This window comes from Arachis duranensis, chromosome 9 (genome assembly GCF_000817695.3).
Source record: "Arachis duranensis cultivar V14167 chromosome 9, aradu.V14167.gnm2.J7QH, whole genome shotgun sequence".
NCBI classification, from domain to species: domain Eukaryota; kingdom Viridiplantae; phylum Streptophyta; class Magnoliopsida; order Fabales; family Fabaceae; genus Arachis; species Arachis duranensis.
In genome coordinates this window covers 111459733-111479467 of record NC_029780.3, presented here as the reverse complement: position 1 = coordinate 111479467, position 19735 = coordinate 111459733, and the positions used below count along the sequence as shown (strand labels likewise).

General features: G+C 34.3%; 5 protein-coding genes across 6 annotated transcripts in view; 2 read left to right on the top strand and 3 right to left on the bottom strand.

The window, feature by feature from the left end:
* LOC107467257 (classical arabinogalactan protein 9) overlaps positions 1–318 on the bottom strand; it is a gene marked incomplete in the record, with an annotated part of 1747 nt that extends 1429 nt beyond the window's left edge. The window contains 1 exon segment of the mRNA XM_016086294.3: positions 6–318. Coding sequence (XP_015941780.1) covers positions 6–176 — 171 coding nt within the window.
* A 6165-nt stretch (positions 319–6483) lies between these two features.
* Positions 6484–8062, top strand: LOC107467551 (protein transport protein Sec61 subunit gamma). 2 transcript variants are annotated; one of them, XM_016086677.3, is made up of 3 exons: positions 6484–6693; positions 6814–6929; positions 7682–8062. In XM_016086677.3, exons 1-2 carry the CDS (start codon positions 6600–6602, stop codon positions 6927–6929), a joined length of 210 nt encoding a protein of 69 aa, XP_015942163.1. In that variant the 5' UTR covers positions 6484–6599; the 3' UTR covers positions 7682–8062. The 2 variants fall into 2 exon arrangements, with proteins under 2 accessions (XP_015942163.1, XP_015942162.1); XM_016086676.3 differs by having other exon boundaries at positions 6486–6693; positions 7715–8062.
* Positions 8063–10975: 2913 nt separating this feature from the next.
* LOC107467526 (pentatricopeptide repeat-containing protein At5g02860-like) lies at positions 10976–14116 on the top strand. Its single transcript, XM_016086648.3, has one exon. It carries the CDS (start codon positions 11036–11038, stop codon positions 13433–13435), a length of 2400 nt encoding a protein of 799 aa, XP_015942134.1. The 5' UTR covers positions 10976–11035; the 3' UTR covers positions 13436–14116.
* Positions 14117–15067: 951 nt separating this feature from the next.
* Positions 15068–17374, bottom strand: LOC107467522 (probable protein phosphatase 2C 63). Its single transcript, XM_016086643.3, has 4 exons — positions 16940–17374; positions 16273–16646; positions 15737–15973; positions 15068–15635 (listed from the first exon to the last, which is right to left on the bottom strand). The coding sequence occupies exons 1-4, from the start codon at positions 17199–17201 to the stop codon at positions 15363–15365; spliced, it is 1146 nt and encodes a 381-aa protein (XP_015942129.1). The 5' UTR covers positions 17202–17374; the 3' UTR covers positions 15068–15362.
* A 1176-nt stretch (positions 17375–18550) lies between these two features.
* LOC107467548 (probable E3 ubiquitin-protein ligase RHY1A) lies at positions 18551–19729 on the bottom strand. Its single transcript, XM_016086674.3, has 3 exons — positions 19444–19729; positions 19187–19359; positions 18551–19093 (listed from the first exon to the last, which is right to left on the bottom strand). Exons 1-3 carry the CDS (start codon positions 19588–19590, stop codon positions 18778–18780), a joined length of 636 nt encoding a protein of 211 aa, XP_015942160.1. The 5' UTR covers positions 19591–19729; the 3' UTR covers positions 18551–18777.
* Positions 19730–19735: the final 6 nt, after the last annotated feature.

The window sequence follows — 19735 nt, the reverse complement described above, 5'->3', positions numbered from 1 at the left end:
GGAGGAGGAGAAGATGGAGGAGTGGGAGGAGCCGGGGTAGAGGTCGGTGGAGAAGGGGTGGTGGTGGTGGGAGTTGGAGGAGTTGGGGGAGATTGTTGTTGTTGTTGAGCAGCGACTCCGGCGGCGGCCACGATGCAGACGAAAGCGGCAAACAGAATGGTTGCTCTGTCCATCATGGCACTTCTCCTTCTTTTCTTCTTCAAAGTTGGGAGGGTTAAGTGGAAGAGGCAAGGAGAGAAGAAGAAGAATATATAGGCGTAATGGTAATTGAGTGACACACAAGCTTTTCAATTTCGGACAAATTTTTGCTCTATATGGATATGCTTCATGGGATCTTCTTCTTCATGCATGCATTACTATCAACATATATTTTGATGGTGGCTACTCTAATAAAAATTTAATGATTGTCATCATGTGAAGATATATCATTTTTATTAGATGATAGATTGTAAAATTTAATTTTATTTAAAGTAAAAGTGTTACAAAATAAATAAATTACACTTTTTAAACAAAAATCATTATGAAAAGATGTTTTTGACATCTTCAAAAAATAATTGCCTATTTTTATTATATAAACAACTATGCTACTTGTGTACACTAAAATTAACTGTATAAATAGTATTTTTATTGGATAAAATATTCAAAATTAAATTTCTTTAGCAAGGTACTCTAAAAACATAAAGCTAGCTGGCTAAAAATAGAAAAAGGCTAAGGTTGTTGATCAGAATTTATTGTTTTTTATTATGGATAAGTGTAAGGGATAAGTAACTTTATTAAATTTATTTGATGAAATCTCATACCATAAAAATTATCATTAATAATTACTTGACAGTTACAAATTACAAAAATTACTTACCTCTTAACACTCATCTTTTATTATTATTTAGTCATCAACTTAATCATTTTAAACTAGTAATCTAACAACATATTTTTTATTTTTTAATATTTAAGTTTTTTAATTCCTTTAGTCTTACATTATATATATAAATTGGTGTCAATTTTTTTCAAGTATCATTCTTATATATATATCTATAAAATATATTTTTAATTTTTGATATTTAAATTTAAATTTTTTATTAAAAATTATATGTATTGTTTTATAATTGCATAGATATTGTTTTAATTAAGTCGTTATTAATAAATTAAGTACCAACCTTATTTAAGTTTGAACTATTATTTACATAAACATCAATAATTAAAGTACTGTATGCACTATAATTTCGTGCTTCTAACATTACATGACTATTAATGCAGTAATCTTTTTCCGATTTTCATAATGTATTTACAATTTTCATGGACAACGAGTGATTAGCCATTAAAGATATAAGTGACTATATGGAGAAATGATCAATAGGCCCTAACAATGAATTATATGTTATGATGACATTACATACAGTAGCCACCAAAATGATTATGGGCACATGATAATGCTGATTAGAGGACATGTAAATAATTGGCATACTTTCTTTTATATGAATAATCCGAAATGCATTAACTGTAATTAATTGATTACATCTTTGTTCCTTATATTAAACCCTTATTAATTTATTAGGTATTGGTGCCCCTTAACCAACAGAGTTATGCTCTGTTACGTTGTTGTGCTGATTTGAATTGGGGAACCGGAACCACATTTGCAAGCATTGGGCGAGTGTTTCAGATAGAGAAAGAAATCGTAATCAGTGGGTAGTATTTACATATGAAGTAGTTCATGTCCCAATTTCTGTTGCTCAATTTTGTGTGCTACGTGTAGGCCGGTAAATGTGGAAAATGATTGTCTACCTCTACCATTTCTATTCTTATTTATTTATGTCATTATGTACATATACATGTTTCGAGTTTAATTAATTTTTGTCTTCTTTTTATTAGCTTACACTGACATACCATGTGTATACGGTATACCTTGTTATTCTGAAGCTCTCATCTATTTTGTAGCATAAGATCTCTGTGTGCGTGAACAAGTATATATAAGTATACGTTACCAAGAGAGAGTCTGCCAACTATTACCAACACGTGATAAATTAGGATTAAACTATGATTAACTTAAATGTGGTTTTATTTAGTAGATGGACTTCATGTTCAGCCCAATTCAAGTTGACAGATTTTGGCAGATAAAAAATTGGTAACGTAGCACTACTGAATTAATTATATATACATGCATGCTATTGTAAGATTTAATTTTCATAGTGGTGAGTGGTGAGTGGTGAGTGGTGAGTGGTGAATACTTTCATATCGGTGTGTATGTCAATTATAAGCATAATCATATAAAAAGAATAATGTAGGAAGTGTGGGTCATGAGTGTGGCTTCATTCCTTAGTGATGTGGTGTCTCATGGCATGTGTAATTTGTACGCTACGTTGGGGACTTGAGGCTGCCACAAAGAAATATATGAGGGTCCGGTTGGTACCTGAACCTCCTCATATATACTCATGTTTTATTCTTGGTGGTATCAAGTAATAAACAATAAAATCAACTTGGATTGGTTGAATACTCGTTTGTTTAAATAAATGTCGAAAGTTCAAATTTTGGATTGGTCGAGTAGTCGTTTATTCATTTGTTTAAATAAGTGTCAAAAGTTTAAATCTCGTTTTGTGAATGCAGCAATTTATTTGACCAACAATAGACTCTTAAATATAGTTTAAATTAATATTTGACCGGTCGAATTAGAAGATACAGTGACAAAAAAATAATAAACAGTAAATATAGAAAATTAACTTTTATTTGGTTAATAATAATAAATTTTTTATTTTAAAATTATTTTTTTAATTTTTAACTTTTAAGAATTTTAAATTTAAAATATAACATAAAAAAAATTATTTAAAAAATTAATTGATATGGACCGAAAAAATATTTCACTTTCTAGTTAACATCCATAATAAAAGAGAAGCTTTAAATGCATCAATGGAAAAAAAATGGTATGTATTCATATCCTGGCCCAACAGTAAAAGTCCAGTTCCAAACAAAAGGCCTAATCCCACGGATTGAGTCTCATCCAATACCGACCTTCGTCCAATGAAGTCGGTTCTAACCATGACTTGCTCTAAAGAAGTCGGGCACGAGAGTTAGTTGGAAGATAAACACTCATTCAAGTGAGTAACTGCCCCTAGAATCTCTCTAACCACTTCCAAGAGCCATATCCTAACCTCCCTAAGATAATGGGACGGTTAACGCCCTAAAAAGATGGCATTACTCCAACGGTGGTTATTGGTTTACCACTATAAATACACTGACACCCCTCAGGTATCTCCAAGTTCCAAACTCTCTAAACCTGCTCACACCCTTGCTAACTTACGCATCGGATTGTCTTTGCAGGTACCACCCTCTTCTCCTCTACGGAGGCCCCCGAGGTGCAGACCCACTCGAAGGCTTCCTCTTTCAAGCGATTGGGCCAATCAACACCATCCAATCCATTAATCTCCGGTTACACCGTAGCAATATGTATACAATGCATGCTTAAAAAAAAAAGAATTATTATAATTTTTATTTTTCATCAAATTTTTTTAAAGAGAGATATTGTATATTATTGGAAAAAACTACTAATGGAAGAATAAAATTCAAAAACACTAAAAACATACTCATGAAAAATAGTGTTATTGGAAAAAAAAAATAATCATTTTGTTAAATTTGTCGAACAAATTAAATATTGTATATAGATATATACTACTACTTGACAAATTTGTGTGTTTATGTGGATAATTCTAAAAGTAATTTCATACTTCATTTTTAGTTTGCCGATAAATGATAAGTATATAGTTTGAAAAAATACGATTAAAATTTAATAACAAATTACAGCCTAAAGAAGAGATGATTAAAACTTAAATTTTTGAATGAGTTGCAGGCAGCCATATAATATAATCACAGCCTCAGAGCACCCAGCTTTGGTAGTGGGGACTTCAGCCTCTGCTGGTAATGAACATGATTATTCATTTGGATTCACGTGTCTTGTTTGCTTTGGTTGAATGAAAGTAGGGTAAATCTAAAAGAGGGAACAGTGCCAATTAAGGAAGAAAAGGTGATTGCTTGGGTAGACTTTGCTTAGAAAACAAGCTTGATTTCATGTCAGCTTTAGAAAACATTATTAGCAGTAATGCGTGGTGTATTAATTATTTTAATTTTGGTATGTTTGCTAGGTAGCTTAATTTATACTTATATGTCCAAAAGCTAAGTAAATATTAAATAATCAGAATAAAATAATTAAAACGGCATTTTAGTAGTTAAGCGAATGCATTTCACTACTAATTCTTATCCATGCATGTTTTAAGTATCAGGTTTGGTTGGACTTTCACTTGGCATGGTTGGTTGCACTTCAAAATAAATGTTGAAGAGTACTAATGTTATTTATATATTGAAAATTAAATTGAAGAAGAAGAAGTTAAAATTACAAACATTTATTACTCCAATTTTGTTAAGTAATCCAACAATATAATTACCTAACAAGTAACGGATGAACAAAGATTAGGATAGAAAAAATTAAAAAATAAATATTCATTGCAAAAAAAAAAAAGTAGTTCATACTCTTTTTCCGTATTACTCTTAAATAAATCAATAGTTATATGTTCCTCCATTTCATATTGTTGATAATAATATATTACATCCATAAATAAATATATTTAAACAGAAATAAAAATATTTGGCAACTAAAATAAATTAGTCAAAATTTATTTTATTTGATATTTATTAATTGGTTATGATAATTAATGAAAATTAAATAAAATAAGTTCTGACGGTTGTTTTTATTTTCTTAGCATTACCGAGCAAGCAATTAAGATGACAAATACATACAGTTTATAATTTAACGTAGTTGACTGATGAATTCAAAACTTGAGAAAGTGATTAGTTAAGTTGCTCCATTATTGCATGAGAAAATTGATAGCGGTGGTTACTTGTTATAATGACAGAAATGTTTGGTGTCAGATCAATAACAAACGTTAGAGATTTGGTAGGGTAGTTTGTTTAAAGGTCGATGCTTTTGCGATCTTAGACGATGATGCTACTTTCCAGCTTACTTTTGTTAGCTGGCTTCTTTTCCCTTTGCTACCTTTATATTCATTCCCATTAATTATTCTCGAGTCCTAAATCAACAGAGACTAGCCTATTCTTTCCTTAATTGCCTCTTCCATTGTAAAAAAAACTAATAAGAATCCTTGCATAGCAGTTGCTGTTTTATCTGACACGTACAACCTTATAGTAGGAGCAACATCGTTGTTATTCAGTTTATTCATATTTGCCCTTTTCTCATTTCAAGTTTTTCTGCCCAGCAATTAGCTAATAATATTTCAAATGTAAACTAAAAGTATATTGAGAAATTGAGTTAATGACTAAAACTATAGATCAAAAACAATAAATTATGTTGGCTCTCTAGCATTATTCTATTTCGATCAGCCCTTTTTTCATTAATTAACATGTATATATTGTTTGTCCTTTTATTATAGAAAAACAAAGTTATTGCTATTGACAACATTAATGAAATTTAAAAGTACTTAAAACTTAGATTCGCCTGCTAGTGCCTAATAGTAGTCAACCGTTCCTTTAATTGAGTGATAAGATATATAGATGCAATGATTAATTAGGGAAGAGTAAGATTAATTTCACCTGATATTCATTTAATTTAAGGATACGTAACGATCTAACTAAAGTGGTGGTTGGGCGTGGTAATATGTGTGATGTGAACAAGCTAAGACAGAGAAATAGTTTACATCTTGATTTCACTGGTTTTCTGGTGTCACGTAGATATCATTGTTCTTCATTCACTTTTTTCTTCTTTAAAACGGTAATCAATCATAATGGGGAATACAACATAGCTAAGAAACTAGATTCATATATAAAGACTTTTTTTGATAGAATTAGTACATCAAAAGATTCATACGTTTAAACATAGCAATATGAAGCCACATAATCCATCGCGGATTTGTCGGTTACTGCATATATAAGGAAGGATTCGAGCTCTAAATATACTTAAACAGACTAAGAAACTAACCACTAAATCGACCCAACTTAGTTAGAGTCTTTATTTAATTCTTATATTCCTTCATCGCTAATTTTGGTAAAAAGTTGACAATTTAAATACTCTAAAAACTTGGATCAACCTTTCACAAAAAAATACTCTTTTTTTCAACAATAAAAAATTACTCATTTTTTAAAAAAATTTTCGATACATGATTTAATTGGAGAACCAAATAAATACTTTTGGTTTTGGACAAAAATCCGTTACTTTTAGTTTATAAGCCCACAAAGAAATTACAAGATGGAAATTAGGCGGGCTAGTTTGTCATGAAATGCTAGATCAGCCCATAGAGCTCGTGTGGCATGTACTCTCTCCAGTTTGGGCCTATAATGTTGTTGGTAAAAATTTGGGCCCATATTACTTGCAGGAGGTGACAAAAGCGCCAAAAAATCGCAAAACTATTGGGCTGAAAAACGCCCATAGAGAAGCACGCGGCATGCTGCAGAAGAATCGTGTCAAATTGTTGTGATATTTTTGGCGTTGGCACATTTATACAAAGGAAGAAGGAAGAAGAACGCTATACTTACTTTACTTCTTCAAAAGAAAGTCAAATCCATTGAATATTCTGAGATCAAGAACCGCAAAGAGATAAGAGAAAATGGACGCCATTGATTCAGTCTTCGATCCCCTCAGAGAGTTCGCCAAGGACAGCGTCAGGCTCGTAAAACGTTGCCACAAGCCAGATCGCAAAGGTCTCTTTCTTAACCTAATATCCTTCTTTCTTTTCTCAAGAAAATAATTGAATAACATTTCCCGTCGTCTAGATCTTGGTTTGAATATTGAATAATCTGATCGTGTTTTTTTGGTTCCAGAATTCTCAAAGGTTGCTGTTCGTACTGCCATCGGGTTCGTCGTGATGGGATTCGTTGGCTTCTTCGTTAAGCTCATCTTTATTCCAATTAACAACATCATCGTTGGATCTGGTTAGGTGTGTATTTTTCTTCTTTTGCATTTTTTCATCTTTTTAAAATATCAATTACTATGGTAGGTCTCTGAGTTTCTCTGCAAAAATCTGATAGTCTGATTTGGATTCTCTTGTTAAATTAAATAAAATTTCACAATCATTTGCCGTTTATCGTTTTATATTTTCAAGAATCTCATAGCACATCGAAGGATTTAGAAACGCATAATGAGTAAAATAATTTGTAGATCTACCAGGTCAACTTTCGTCTGTTTAGATATTGTATTAGACTCCAATATTTATGCCTATGCCAGTTAACTTTCTTGGTTATCGGTTGGTATGTTAACTTTCTTTAAAGCCCAATATTTATGCCTATGCAGCAGAATGTATTCAATATACCCGTACGTTAATGAGTTCATGGATGGGATTGGTTATACAGTGAAATTTGGTTGGATTTATCTCTCTGCACAAAACGAATTTGACAATAATGTTACGGGTTTATATAGTAGGTTAATGGAAAAATCTGCAGTGAGAAATTGAGAATGTTGAGTTTCCACTTTTCAATGTTTTGATTACATGCAAAGTTCTTCTAGTGATCTTAAGTATTATTGATAATTTATCGAGTGTTAAATGTCAATTTGTAATCACATGTTCACACAATACTGATTAAACATGTTTAAGAGACTGTTTGCACCTATGGAATGAGTAATGCGATGAGTGTTTCTAATAGCAACTTTGAACATTCTTTTAATGTTCGTTACATGTTTACATGTTTTCAGGCTTCTAAATAGCTCTCTTGGTTATCTTCGCAGGATGATGGGAACGAGAGTTTCAAGTTATGGGGTGAACGAAAGCATAAAGCGTTCTCAACTTCTCACTTAGTTCTTCTATGTTTGGTCTTTTTTGTTTTGTTTTTTTTTTTCTTCAGTCATCTCTGGGAGCATTACAGTGAGATTTAGAATGTAAAATTTTTAGACCTTGACACATTGCTTTGATTTAGGATTAAGGACGCAAAAATTTGAGGAATTGCAGTTTTGTTTTTAGTCTTTGTTTCCCTTCTTGAATTTGGGGAAGGGGTCTGGGATTTGGGGAAGGGGTCTTGAATCGCAAAAATTTGTTTCCCTTCGACATTCATATATCAAGAAACTTTGTTTATGCTATGAGCAAATCCCTGTTATTAGTCATTGGATACGGGTGAACGAGACGAATTACGAATATCAAGACTCAGAGGTTGGCCTTGCATTTGAGTTTCGTCTGTGATTGAAGCTTAGCATCAAGTTTCGGATAGTAGCGTGTGATTCGTATTATTATTTGGTAACAACTCAGGTATAATTAAAAACTTATTAAATTATTTAACAACTCTCAACTATTAATTCCATAAAATTTAAAATTAATTATACCTAAGTTTTTACTTTACTATTTTTACATGGAGGAATAATTGAGAGTTTTGATTTATTTTTTAAATTATTTTTAAATATTTAAATGAGAAAAAATATTATAATATTTTAAAAAATTGATTTTGAATAATAAAAAATGATTTAATCTAAATAATAATAGTTTGAATTAAATCTAATCAATAAATTTAAATTGATATAATATAATATTTTAATCAGTTGAGTAAAATTGAATTGAATTAAATAAAAATCAATTTAATATTATTTAAATTGTAATAAATTATATTAATTTTATCTTTTAAATTGATTTTAATGGTTTTGCAAGTATGATTTTATCTAGTTTTTTTTTGTTTCTCACGGTATCCCTCAACTCAACAGGTCAATGACTAATCCGTCGCGGTACTGAGCTCCATTTAAAGATTTGCCGTTGGCCAATGGGTTGTTGCATGCACAAGGCGGGACTCGAATCCCGACAATATACTCAAATTTTGTTATCGACAAAAATGTTTTTAAATAATTTAAAAATACGACAAAAATACGCAACATTAGATATGTATTCTCAAAAAATACATTTGATTCGATTTTTTGTAAGTATAATTAGAAAAATAAGATATTTTTATCCTTAAAATTTTGTGATTTTTTGCTAAGTATATATATTTTTTTGTGATTTTTTTGTCAATAACCAATAATACTTTTAAGACATTACAAAAAAATATAGTTAGCGAATTTTAAAAATAAAAATATCTCAATTTTTCAATCATGCTTGCGCATTAAAATTTAAGCTCCAAATTATTTTTTGAGAAATACATATTTAATATTAAATATTTATGTCACGTTTTAAAATTATTTTAGGGTATTTTTGTCAATAACAAAATTTAGGTGTAATTTCGTTAGGAAAAAAATTATTCGAGTATAATTTTGGTAATTTACCCATAATATAAACGAGATATATGTCAATTTTATCATTGCATAAGTAAATATTTTTTTAAAAAATAAATAGTCAGATTAGTCTCCAAAAGACCTCTCATTCTCTAAATTAGTCTCCGAAAAATTGTTTTAATTAAATTCGTCTTTCAAAAATTTTAAGTTAGTCATTTTAGTCATTTCATCACTTCCGTTGTTAACGACGTCAAAATTTGTTGATGTGATACGTTAAGTAACACCATAACACAGATAGTAGTCATAATTGGCTGTTAACATGATAAGTTTATAAAATAGATCAAATTAACTCTAAATTGAGAAATTGCAACGCTTCAAGTCCTCAATTAAATTTTGATTTGATCTAATTTCATAAACTTATTCTACTATAGTCAATTAAGACTCCTATGTGTGGTGTAGTATCACTTAACGTGTCACCTTAACAAATTTTAGCGCTATCAACAAAGCAAATGACAGAAAGACTAATACGATTAATTTATAATTTTTGAAAGACAAATTTGATTAAAAAATCTTTTGAAAATTAATTTAGAGAACGAATAATCTTTGAGCGACGAATTTGATGATTTACCCTTTTACAAAACATATATGTCAATTTATGTAGAAAATATATGGGAAAAGAGACATATTTTTCTTTTGGTAATGCTAAAGAGAGAAAAAAAAGTCAGAATTTACTTTATTTAATATTTATTAATTATCGTAATAATTAATAAATACTAAATAAGATAAATTAAGACAATTTTTGGTTAATTTTCTTTGGTTACCAAATATTTTTGGTTTTCTTTTCGAAATTCAGTAATGAAAGTAGACTAAATCTTCAATTTGGTCCCTGAGATTCACACGATTATTCAATTTGGTTCTTGAAATTCAAAATTACCTATATTAGTCCTTCAGATTCAAGTTCGGGCATCAATATGGTCTCTCGACTCTTTCCGCCGATAATTTGGCAAATGGAGTGCTGAGATGACACTTTTCCTGCCACGCTAGATGATATGAGTAAATGACATTGTTTACCCTTGGTGTCCAAACAAGTCAGAAATGAAGAACAGTTGAGGTAGAGAAGAAGAAGAATACTTGATTTTGGGTCTCTATCATTTCTTCTCCTTTCATATACAAAATGACGTTTCTGACTTGTTTGGGTGCCAAGAGTAAACAACGTCGTTTAGGCATCATGGCAGAGAGAGTTTCATTTCAGCATTCTATTTGTCTAGTCATCGATAGAAAAAGTTGAGGGACTACATTGATAAGACTTAAGGTTGCGTTTGTTTCCGAAAATATGACAGGACAAGACACTGATGGTGGAAAGAGACAGAAAATTTTGTGTTTTTGTATTCTGTTTGGCGTAAACTAGAACAAATTATGAAAATCCAATTTATTCTCATTTTTTTATTTAAAAAATTTGAGATGAAAAATATAATAATAAAAATATAATTATAAAAAATTAATAAGAATAATGAAAGAAAAATAAAAAATAAATTGTGTCCTTTGTTAGTGTTTCTGTGTCTTTCTTGTCAGGATGGACACAAAATACAATAATTCAATGTCTCTGAATACATTATCTCTGTTTATGTCTTCTCTCTCAAATACAATTTTATATTTTTGTGTCCCTGTTTCAATATCCTATTTCTTTAAATAAAACACGGCTTAAATTTAAAAGATCGATATAAATAATTTTAAATTTTGAAGACCAAAATAGGTAATCCCATGAATATCAAGTCCAAAATAGGGATTTAGTCCATGAAAGTAGTTGAGAGTGCACAACTTTGTCCTGGAAGCTGGTAAGTGCTAACATCTTCCATTCCAATGGCAGAGAAGCTCACTATCCCTCTGATCTCATCCTCATACTCCTCTTCACCGTCACCCTCCCCCTCTCACTCCCCGATAACTCCTCTCCTCCAAGACCTCTTTTTTACGCCGAATTCTACTCCTCCGCACCTGCACCTGACTCATTCTCCACCTCCTGAACACCACACCGTTCCCCTCTCCAACCGCCGCAATTCTTCTTCAACTCATCGCCTTTCCCCTCTGGCTCATCGAATTCTCGAAACTTTGATTCACCCTTCTTTCGATTCCACTCGCTTACCCCAAATTCTGCACCCTTTACTCCAACAACCCAGTAGGGACTCCTTGGCTTCGGACATTTTGGGCATAATCAAGGGTTTAGGGTTTTACAGCGAATTTGGGCTTGCATTGAGTGTGTTTGACTGGGTTCATAGCAGGCACGATTGCGTTTCGCTTTTAAATGGTTCCTTTCTTGTTGCTGGGATTGTCAACATTCTCGGTAAAGCGGGTCGGGTCTCTTCTGCGGCTTCGTTGCTAAACAAGCTTGAAAACGATGGTGTTAAGGTCGATGCTCATACTTATACTTCTTTGATAATTGCTTATGCTAATAGTAAGAGGTATAGGGAGGCCTTGAATCTTTTTAAGAAGATGGAACAAATGGGGTGTGAGCCTAATTTAATTACGTATAATGCTGTTTTGAATGTTTATGGGAAGATGGGCATGCCTTGGACTAAGATTATTGATCTTGTTGAGAGCATGAAAGCCCGTGGTTTTGTCCCGGATTTGTGCACTTATAATACCCTCATAAGTTGTTGTCGCCCGGGGTCTTTGTATGAGGAAGCTCTTGAGATTTTTAATGAGATTAAGTTAGCTGGATTTATGCCTGACATGGTTACTTACAATGCGTTGTTGGATGTTTATGGCAAGTCCAGGCGGCCCAAGGAAGCCATGGATGTTCTGAGACAGATGGAAAGTGATGGCTTTCCTCCTGACATAGTGACCTACACTTCGTTGATATCGGCATACGCCAGAGTTGGTTTGTTGGAGGAAGCATTGGAACTTAAAACCCAAATGGTGGAGAAAGGGATCAAACCTGATGTTTACACCTATACCACCCTTTTGTCAGCATTTGTGAAGGCTAAAAAAGATGAGCTAGCAATGGAAGTTTTTGAAGAAATGAGAGCTGCTGGTTGCAAGCCTAATATATGTACCTTCAATGCCCTTATTAAGATGTATGGTGACCGAGGAAAGTTTGCAGAAATGGAGAAAGTTTTTAAGGAGATCAGAGTATGCAATTATTCCCCTGACATAGTTACTTGGAATACGCTTTTGGCTATATTTGGACAAAATGGATTGGACTCTGAAGTATCAGGAGTATTTAAAGAAATGAAGAGAGCAGGGTTTGTGCCGGAGAGGGAAACCTTTAACACGCTAATAAGTGCATACAGCAGGTGTGGTTCCTTTGACCAAGCTATGGCTATTTATCAGAGAACGCTAGAAGCTGGAGTGACTCCTGATCTTTCTACCTATAATGCTGTTTTAGCAGCATTGGCCCGAGGAGGGCTTTGGGAAAAATCGGAGAAAGTTCTTGCCGAAATGAAGGATGGTCAATGTAAACCTAATGAGGTAACATACTCTTCTCTGCTTCATGCCTATGCCAATGCTAAGGAGATTGAAAGGATGAATGCTCTTGCAGAGAAGATATACACTGGCGCAATTAAACCACATGCTGTTCTTTTGAAGACTCTTGTTCTAGTAAACAGCAAGATTGATCTCCTAGAAGAAACAGAACGTGCCTTTTTCGAGCTGAGAAGCAGAGCGATTTCACCTGACATGACTACTCTTAATGCGATGCTTTCAATATATGGGAGGAAGAAGATGGAAGACAAAACCAAAGAGATTTTGAACTTTATGTATGAGAGTGGATTTACTCTGAGTCTGTCTATGTATAATAGCTTGATGTACATGTATAGCCGCTCTGAAGACTTCCAAAAATCTGAGAAGATCTTGAGGGAAATTGTGGAGAAGGGTATCAAGCCTGATATAGTCTCATACAATACTGTCATTTATGCATACTGCAGAAATGGCAGGATGGTGGAGGCGAAAAGGATATTTAAAGAAATGAAAGACCCTGTGCCTGTTCCCGATGCTGTAACATACAACACATTTGTAGCAACTTACGCTGCCAATTCAATGTTTGCAGAGGCTATTGATGTGGTTCGGCAGATGATGAAGCAGGGATGTAAGCCAAACCAAAAGACTTACAACGCCATAGTTGATTGGTACTGTAAGCTTAATTTGCGAGATGAGGCAAACAGTTTTGCTCAAAACCTTGGCAACCTTGATCCGCATATAAGCGAGGAGGATAAATGCAGGTTACTAGAGCGCATTGCGAAGAAATGGTCTTGTGTTGGTCTATGATTCTCTAGAGAATGCTTATTCGGTCAATTTTGAAGATCAATGCTGTCTGGTGTCTAGAGTACAAACAAGAATGAATTCAAGAATAAAAACGTCTGCAGCTGGGGGCTTTTAGTAGTAGGATTTTGGTGATTTATTGTTTGCTAGCAATAAATGACATTTTTTGAGTTCATGCAAGCATGGCTCATGAGTGCTGTTTGTCAAAAGATTGAACTAATAGCAATGTCTTAGTGAGTGGTACTCAAGTTTTGAACAAAGTCTAAACATTTATTGAGAAAATCAGTTGCAATTAAGCACTTGACGGGAATTCTCAACTAATGGCAGAAAAGAGGAAACTTGTGTTTCACTCACCTTGACCCCCAACTACATTCGCATATGAATTTGATTATGACTGGTTAGTGAACATTAACAAAGCAACTTTGGCTGTTGAATGGGTAAACAGAAAGTGGTTGAGGAAGTCACACACACATAGACTTTAATTGGGGGCAGATTAAGACTCTTGCAATGCTTTGATTCTCACAACCGCTCGCAGATTACTTAATATTATCTCTCGAGTATACATACCGACATATTTATGCTGTAGGCTGTAGCACATGGATCCTGCTTTCAGCAATTCTAGTCTTTGTATGATAAGTTTTAAGAGTATTATATTTAGCTGCTGTTCTCTACACGAGCATACTTGATTGGATGTTAGTAGAAGAAAAGAATTACATTGATAAGTGTATAAAAATTAAATTATAAAATGAATATAAATTATACAGGAAAAAACATTTGTTCTCCTTTCCTTGTCCTCTCTCCCCCTACCCCCTCTTCTCTTTTCCCCCTCTTTCTTTAGAACTATGTCCATCCCAATATATTCATATCGGTAATGCTATTTTAACTTGAGTCTACACTTGATAATTCATGTTTAGGGACGTTGACAACAAGGGTGGCAATATGTACTCTACCCACGAGTACCTAACCCGATCTCATCCGCTCGGGTAGGGTTTCCAATCCGATCCGCAATGAATAGGGTAAGGTGCAGATAGGGTTTTCGTGCGGGTTGGGTAGGGTGCGGGTTGAGCTTCAACCGACCAACCCGCATTCTATATATAAAAATATGCGAACTCTATATATAAAAATATGTTTTAAGTGGATGTTAAATCAAAAACCTCTCACTAAATACAAAAAATCCTTAGCCATTAAAAGAAAATCATTAATTGATAATTTAAATTTTTTTTACATAAAAATCAGTTCTATTTTAAATTATCATCAAGTTATATAATAGTGCTGTATATTTTTTGTAATCCGCGGGTAGGATCGAGTACCTGCGGATTAAGAGCAGATAGGATTAGTGTTGAGATATTTTCAACCCGCGGATAAGATAGGGTTAAATTTATATAAAAATCTCAACCCGCGAGTAGAATTAAAGTTGAATCCAAACCCTACCCTACCTTACCCATTATCACTTCTATTTTGACAAAATTATCAGCGTTACAGATATTTGCGATTTCATTTCATGTGTGAAAGTGTTCATATCACGAATGTGGTTATCTAGTTGCCCATCCTGCCGTTTTTGTTAAGCTGGTAACACGTCAACAACGCTTAACTTGTATCCAGATATATATAAATATTATTACAGTAAGGTAAAAATCATCATCACTAACCAATCAATACAAATTTTATTTCTTTCTATCCAAATCTGGAGAAAAAACAAAATTGATATCAAACCTAAAAAAGACAAAAAAAAAAAAGAAAAGAAAAGAAAAAGACTTAAACTATACATATGCTTATCCGCATCTGCACGAATCTGTCAGCAGTTCCAGTTACTACTATATCTGATAATACTATGCATCTTAGGTAAGAATTCATTTCATTTACCAATCTTCGCCAATTAATAACTTTTATCCCAAATGATGTCAGTGTATGATTCTTTGAAGGAATGCACATCTTAGGCCATCGCACCAAGCATACTCTTCTCTGCTTCATCCGCATTTAGGGAAAAAATATCAATAGGGGCAGTTGTGCAGCCAACAGCACTTTGCTTAAACCTTCCATTAGAGGAGGAGCTGTCATGGTGATCAAGATAGATTACAATGACAGTTATATCATCATGGAAGTGTCGTCTGATTCCTTTGTCAATTTTCTTTATGTCATCATATCTCATCTCTCTCTTCTTTGCGGCTTCCTGAAGTGCAGCTCTCACTAGTCTCTTGGCAATTCCCTGAAAGTATAAGCAGAACCACATATCAAAATTCAAAATCCGTAAAAGAATCTACAGAGTCTGTTGTTATATGCAGCTCACAAGTTACAGAAGACACTCACAGCTCTTGGATATTTGAAAACAATCTCAACTGCTGCTTCATCACTTAATTGTTCCCATAGGCCGTCTGATGCAAATATCAAAAATAGATCTTCTGTTTCAAGCTCCCTAATTATGACCGATGGTTCAGCTGTCATTACAGGACGCTTCAAGGGAATAGGAGTTGCAAATTGCTGAAAAACTGGGTCTCTGAAGAAATCAGGTCTCTTTAAATAGACATCACCAATTGATCTTGACACCTGCAGAACAAAAACTCTCTAGATCAACAAACAGCTATTCTGAACCCATTATCTAAATGTAGTAAACTAGGAATACCCTCTCAGCGCTCGTCTCTTAATCAATAGATGAACTAGTCTCACTCAGACTTTGACATGCTGCAATCAGACACATTTCATCACAGCGATATTGATATATGTACAACAGTAGGTAAATATAAACAGCATATCTATTGACAATTCCATACTCAGCGTAAATTTGAAAATCATGCACAAAGTTGATAAATAAATAAAGTTTGTATTGTTGTGAGTTGTGACTGTACCTGTATAATGCCCTTAATCCTCCAAACTCCACGAGTATAGACCACAATATGTGAATCATCAGGGTGGAGGGCTTCAACTTCTCGCCTCACCTCTTCATCAGCTACATTATGATCCGTGGACAACCGCAGTGCCACCACAGGAGAATTCTTGCTCTCTGTATCCCTCCGGCCAAGAACAGCTCTCGAGTCTCCAAGGTTAGCGACATACAACACATTATTAGAAATTGCGCCAAGAAGGCAGCATGATCCCACTGAAGCAATCTGGGGACTAACTGGTAAAGACAGCTTCACCAAATGCAAGAACTCCTCCTCCGTCGCACTGAACGCCTTCTTTATGACATCCACTGACAATCCCCCTTGTTCAGAGACGAATTCTGCAAAGAAGAAATTATCAAAATCAAATAAATGAAGCTGCTGTTGCATACAAAACAAAGTGAGAAGCATGTTTCAACTTTATTGAGCAACACAACACTTAACTTTTATCGCTAACACCACAAACGAATTAATCAACACAATAATATTGATCATCATTAAGTAATTGATATTCAATGAAATGAATAACGTTTGGTCTTCTGGATCTTAGAAGCTAAAATTCAACAAGTTTCATCAATTACTCTAACAAGTTCTATTCTATTCGATTGAAACGGGGAATTGATTGAATAATTACTGTGCAAATAGGGTAAGAGACGCTTGTTGACGAATCTGGAAGCCTCGGGGCCGCCGTGGCCGTCGTAGACGCCTATGTAGGTGGCGGAGGGGGAGGTAAAGACTTGGCTCTGATCTTCGAGGCTGTTATTGGCCTGAGCGACGGCGATGGAGAAGTCACCGGAGAAGTGAGGCTTGAGGTCAGTGTGCCAGAGAAGGCTATCAGAGCCGCCGACGCGTCGCCGGAAGCAACAATCGAAAGGGCTATAGCATAATCGTAGCATGATCGGAGTATGCAGTGAAATAATAATGAAGTGAAATTAGGGATAATTTGAGTGTTTACACTTTACAGTGTTTTATGTGAAGAATCAATCTAAGAAAGTAGAGAGAGAGAGAGTGGGTGAATGCCGCGTTTGGAGGAAAGAATGAATGAAAAAAAAGGAAAGAAAGAAAGAAAGAAGAGTGGACAGAGAAAGGAAAAAGAAAAAATGAAGTGTTGTGAGTTTTATAGTTGACGCGTATATTCCAATTCACTACGCGCTCCGCCTCCTTTTTCTTCCTTTCCTTTCAAATTAGCCTTCCTATTTTCCTTAAACTCTCGTTACTTTATTCAAAATTCTAATGAAATATTAAGCAATATTAGTAGTAAATTACATGCCGTCTCAGATTATCTAATGATATTAAATAGAAAATTGTTGTTTTCCAAGTTGAGCCATGGAACAAAATATTGGTGTAAGTGTGTAACCCACATTTGAATGTTGCTATGGCCAAGCATCCACTGGTAGTTAATTATTTTGAAGTCTGTTTTCTCTTGGTCCTTAACACGGAATCAAAACTAGAATCCATTGCATAGAAACTTAGAAAGCCAACTTATGCGTTCAATACAATTATTTGACCCCAATCCACGAGACTTGTGTTTATATTTTGTATTTCTATTATTAACGTTCAGGTTATTTCAAGTAGTTAAACTCTTTATCTTTAAATAAATATGTTGAGTTCCGAATAATCCGAGAAAAAAGAAAGGAAGGAAAAAAATATCTAACTGACAATCTATCACTAGCTACGGGAATTGTATATTGTAAATTTGTGATGTGCTTCCTACCAACCAAGTACCAAGGTAGGGTCTTTAAGGTTGTCGTAGAAGAGGGGATTATGAGAACCCCGACAAAGAAGCTAGGATAGTCATAAGTCATAACTGATGACTATGAAGGACCTATAGTAACAAGCGAGTGAAATTTCAGACTTCATCTCATAGTATATATGCTATATGTGAAACGAAATGTTCGTGTTTATTCTAAATTTCTGGTTTCTGCATAGACATAATATCATACATGCAAGTGTCAGTCAAGGAATTAAAAAATTGATAATAGAGCACATATATAAATTGGTCTAATCTTAGTCTTAACATGTGAATCCCAATCGAAGGCACTGTTCTTTTTCCATTGGGTCAATTGATGGGGAGCTTGTAAAATAGTTGGTATAATATTGCTACTCTCTTGTTTTGTTATTTTGTTCATTAAGAAGAAAATCCAGATAACGAAAAAGGAAAGATAGCAGTTAGCAAGTGGCAAACTGGATATAATCTTGTAACCCCAAAACCATGATAATCAATATCTATGTGACAAATTAGATATACTGCAAAACTAGTAACTAATATTAGTTACAGCCATCTTAATTCATTCATTATACACTGCAAGATTTCTGTTGCTGAAACAATGACACAAGAATATCTTCTTTTCCCAACAAAAACTGCATTATGGAAAACTGCAAAGTTAGTTAATTTTAAGATAAAACACTACAAAAGGCATGCAACTGTATTGCAGCATTCTCGTCACTATAACTAGTGAGTGGTTATTTTCTTTATTTATTTACAAGTATATGTCGTCGACAGTAGGGACAGTCTCCGCAACAGCGAACCCAAGGATCCAAACAAGCAAAGTGAAATCTATGGTGACATGGCAAACATATGAGCTGATCCCCATCCACAAAAGATTCCAAGCATATGCTACAATCCTCACCTGTATCCCTGCTGCTAAAAACTTCAACATGTAAAGACTCTAGGGCTTCCTGAGACAGTCCAGGTGGTTTCTCTTGCAATAGATGGGACCTTCCCATTTGAGAAGTCAAGTCAGAAACAACAACATCATCACTTTCTTGATCCCTGCCTATTGAGTGCCTAAGGGAGAGAAATTTCCAGAACAACTTAGCATCATATAAATTGATTGATTTTATAAAGCTAAAAGGGGCAAAAAGGGAAATTAAATTAAACCTGTTAGGCGAGAGAGGGTCTCCTCTGAGTCTCTCAACGAGCCTGGCGCGTGCAAGTAAGACACCAACAGGAAGTCTATCGGAGGGAGGAGCAAACGCATCTCTCACGCTTTCCGCATTCAACAGCGACCGCCGATACCTCCTCTCGAATCTATCAGCTGCTGCTGCACGCTCCTAACAGATCAAGCAACGCATACAAAACATTAGATACAGATACAGATAAGAGATGGAGGAGGAAGCTAAGAGGAAGTGTAGTACGGAGGAAGAGGGAGAGTGAGGGAGGCGGCGAGAAAGGCGGCGAGGATGGTGGAGGTCGGGAACATGGTCGGAGTCAAGCCCTAGATTGTTATTGTATCGTCCCAAACGATGCCTCCTGCTGTGGAATAGCTCCGAAGCGCTCGTCATACACTGCCGACACACGATCGATAATCTTTTTTCCTACAATGGAACGTAGAAAGAGGAAAGAGAGGGGAAAGAAAAGGAAAAAAAAGAGGGGAAATAGGGTCAAAGCCAACTAACTAGCCAAGCAAGTTCCACGAACAAACCACCG